The 3907-nt window shown below is 39.6% G+C and overlaps 1 protein-coding gene across 1 annotated transcript; it reads right to left on the bottom strand.

Moving 5' to 3' along the window:
• Positions 1-375: 375 nt before the first annotated feature.
• On the bottom strand, positions 376-3109 carry LOC145419334 (uncharacterized). The gene is made up of 4 exons (XM_080304148.1): positions 2902-3109; positions 1903-2097; positions 1738-1814; positions 376-1481 (listed from the first exon to the last, which is right to left on the bottom strand). The coding sequence occupies exons 1-4, from the start codon at positions 2929-2931 to the stop codon at positions 1409-1411; spliced, it is 375 nt and encodes a 124-aa protein (XP_080160274.1). The 5' UTR covers positions 2932-3109; the 3' UTR covers positions 376-1408.
• Positions 3110-3907: the final 798 nt, after the last annotated feature.

Below are 3907 nucleotides of genomic sequence, written 5' to 3'. Positions count from 1 at the left end.
CTCGCTGACAATACTTGATTACAGAACTGGTACTTGAGTGCTGATAGTTGAGTTTCAGTTATTGATAATTCAAATTCATTGCAAATGTTTAATGTTAATAATACTGTTTAATTATATTACTATATTACTATTCAGATTCAACAAAACTGTTTATCAAAATTATAAAGTAAATCACTAAATCGTTTTAAAATCATAAGTGACATTGAGCTTTTGGAACATCAAAAATACCATTTGTCATTTTCTACAGTTCAGTTGTGTTATTGTCTAAATGTATATCAGTATGCTAGGCATGGAGTTTTAAATACTTACCATGTAAATAAGTTCTGCACAAATTCAATGTTTTAATGTGTGTTTTTAAAAATTAAATTGATGCCATTGCTTAAATAACAGTTTATTGATGTCACATAAAGGTAACATGTAACAACAAAAGAATTCATGAAATATATTGAAAATAAAACATCAGTTATTTTGTTCCAGCCAGCCTGAAGGATCTGTTTTTCTTTTTGCTATGTTTTCACTGTTCATTTTTTCAAACAAAGGTATCTTGGCATATATATGTAAAAAAAGAAATAGTCTGCCTTTTCTCTGATTGCATTGTGCACATCTGTATCCATGTATATTCTTTGCACTAGGTAGTCCTCTTGTGCCCACACAACAAAGTCACACCACTGCATCCCACTGATGAGCAGTTGTCCTTGCACTTGCCAGTAATATGCGTGGCTCTTTTTTAGTTTAGGGGTACCACATTCCATCTGCACATATTTGCAGTCAATAAAGTTTTGTACATTGGGACATTTGAATTCGACGAAGCCAAACTGGGGGTATTCATTGGGGTCAAAAACAACACCATCAGGAGATGCAGCAAGCAATGGGGTGAATGACCAGACCACAGGGTGAGTAGTTAACATTCATTAGCCTACTATACTCTGCTGCTATTGCAGGCTCCATCTCAGTTCCTCTCCTCGTGTCTGCTGTCTGCCTTGTTCCCTTCAATATACGCTCTGCTAGTGACTCGGCCGAGCTCTGGCCTCTGACGTGACACACCTCCCGAAACCTAGAGGCAGTCACTCTGGGCCTGCGGAGCTGATGCCACTCAGACGAAGAGCTTTGCTCACGTGTAGCTTCCTCTATTTTGTGAGCCATTTCCAGAGTTACAGACAAGCTTTTCAGATGCAGAAGCTCTTCTTCTGAGCACACAAACACACAATCTGATGGCAAGATGTCATACCCCTCCAGAGGCAAGTGCGGTGTTGGTGGTGCATCGCGGTGTAGTGTGATGTACCGGGTTGTCAAAACCGGCTGCTGATATGACAGAACACTGCCCTCCTGCACCAGCCCAAAGGCACTTTCCACAAGGGGCTTGTCAGGTCTCATGTTCATTGTGGTCACAAGTGGCCTGTCCTCAATATTAAATTTTGCATATGCCTCTGAACAAGCAGGGATCTGGTAACGGACCCACCATGCCTCTGTAGAAGCCACTCCTAAAGAAAACATCAATGACAATAATGTAAGGAAGAAGGTTGTTATACTGAACAACAACTAAACTAAAAACTAAAAGGTGTAAAACAGTGGTGCATAAGTTAGAGACTGGGATGTATATGTACATGACTGAGTTAGCCGTCTTCAGAAAGTGTAATGTTGTATGTAAATTAATACCTATTCTGACACATGTATGTATGAAAAAAATAGCAACATACATTTGTAACACGTGAAACCAAATTTTACAAATGTAATTACCGTACTCCAGTCTGGGCCATCCTATTTGGTACCGGCTTAGTGAAGATCATGGAGTTGATGGGTCCTGGCTTCACACCCTAACAGAAGACACATTTACTATGGATGGTGTTGCTGTTCATATGTAAACATGGACTAATTCAAAAACTTTAACCTCATTTAAATTACCACTGTCCGTGGCTTGTGCCATTGCTGTTCAGATTCCGTGCAGCTATGCACAGGGGGGACAACCGGCACTCTGAGTTGTGAGTAGTGTGCTGTTTGGAAGAGCAGTGCCACTGTGTGATTGCACATAACAGCGCCTGCCACACAGGAGCACTGGCTATGTGTCAGTATCACCGGCGATGAATCCAGAAGCTTAATCTAAGAAGAAAGAACGAAAATTAAAAATGTAACATCTTCATGGAAGAGCCGAACAGGAACATAGTTCAGTGTTATGGTTACGCACCCTCCTGAATGCTTAGTGTTTCCTTCTCTCCCTATTAAAACAACTTAACCATGCTTGATAACTGTAATAACTTAGATTGTGTATATTTGCAGTATTAACTTGTTGTCAAATGTTTCTGATCACCCAAACACACGTTGATTTAACTATCTGACTAGTCAAATTAGGAGTGATAAAGCAGGGAGACAAGGAAAACATTCAAGTTGATGGGCCTTTAGGAATGAACTTAACTAATGCTTAAATGAACTGAACCCCACTGAACGGGGATTAACAACTTTACACAGCTTCCTGCCTACACTTAGTCTGTGTGGTGCCTCACTCTTCCTCATTGACCTGTAGCACAGGGCTCTCACACCGACCTCCCCTGACAACCTGTCTTTATTGGACACTGAATAAAGATACAAGTACCATTAGCATTATTTCTGTATTACTCATTTCAGCATGTCTTAAACATATATATTTTACACTTAGCAAGAGTAGAATTAGGTAGTTAACTACCTCCATAGTTAGCCAACTACCTAACGCCATTATAACAGTGTCTAACTACAAAAGTGACATTAGTTAAGAAAACCTCAACTATAGTTTAGGACGACATAAAACACCGTTTAAGAAAACATGTAATGTAGAGAACTGACATCAAATGAAGGACATAGCGGAGTAACGTAGTGTTTGCATTTGACGTTAGCTAGCGTTTCTTTGTCGGTTAATTTACGTTTTCTTACCTTCGTAGTTGTGTATATATGATGCAGCATATAACTTAAATCCTTTATCTAATTTGCTGGCGGGGGTAGTCGTCACTCTGCAAATCCGATGAACATCGGTGATGTTCAATTTTGGGAGCTCTTGTAGGCAGCGAGTGTAGAACGTCGCCATGGTTTAACCGCACCGGAAGCACTGGGGCAGGACTACATAGAACGCGGAAGTGTTAGTGCAAGTAGTCCATTGGAGGGTTTAAAAAAAGATTTAGAAAAGCAACTTTTTTTTTCTACCTTGGAGGGGGTAAGAACTTCTGTGATGGCGCGCTTATGTGGGTGCATTCACACCTTAATCGTATGAGGGTTGGCGATATCTAATTATAAGAGCTTTGTTTTCACAGCTCCAATGTGTATTAGAGTAGGACAGCCTCGTTATAAAGGCACTGAAGAAGTGAGCATGAGTGAACTGTGGGAGCCTTTGTAATGTGGCTTCTTTTGACAGAAGATACTGGGATTGAGAGCTGATTTGCTCACTATCCTTTCAATTACAGACCACATAGTTTCGAGTTAAGGGGTAAGTGTCCTCTCCTTCTGTGCGCATCTCTTTTAAACTTTCCATTCTTCCGTCCACTGCTTTCTGTGGGGCTTCCAGTGCTGCCTCTAATTATCATTCATCTCACAAACACATCATTGTAGTAAATACTGCACTTCAGATAACTGCCAGTTTACCTTTTGCTGATATTTAGTGCCTGTCAAGCCATCAATAATAATGACTGCCTGTTATGCTGATGGAAGTTAAAAGAAGGCTTAGTCTTGTGGAAATATTCATTGAATGACCGGTATTTCATGACAAGGATGCAAATTAAATCTGTCTTGAATAAGCGAGATTTTTATTAACGATAATAAAGTTTTCCTTCTTTTCCTATAACTTCTTCTCGTTTCTTGTGAATATATAAATATACAACAGCTGCAAAATCAACAATGTTACTTTACATATCTTTTCTTCTAACCATTTTAAACACTTAATCGGAAG

This window comes from Astatotilapia calliptera, chromosome 7, assembly GCF_964374335.1.
Source record: "Astatotilapia calliptera chromosome 7, fAstCal68.1, whole genome shotgun sequence".
Classification (NCBI taxonomy): Eukaryota; Metazoa; Chordata; class Actinopteri; order Cichliformes; family Cichlidae; genus Astatotilapia; species Astatotilapia calliptera.
This window is presented reverse-complemented; position numbering and strand designations above follow the sequence as displayed.

Coding starts and splice junctions, on each gene's coding strand:
- LOC145419334 (XM_080304148.1), bottom strand. CDS start 2,931: ATGCTGCATCATATATACACAACTACGAAG. Junction 2,098..2,901: donor ATATATACACAACTACGAAG/GTAAGAAAACGT, acceptor CTTTCTTCTTAG/ATTAAGCTTCTGGATTCATC. Junction 1,815..1,902: donor GGCACAAGCCACGGACAGTG/GTAATTTAAATG, acceptor GTCTTCTGTTAG/GGTGTGAAGCCAGGACCCAT.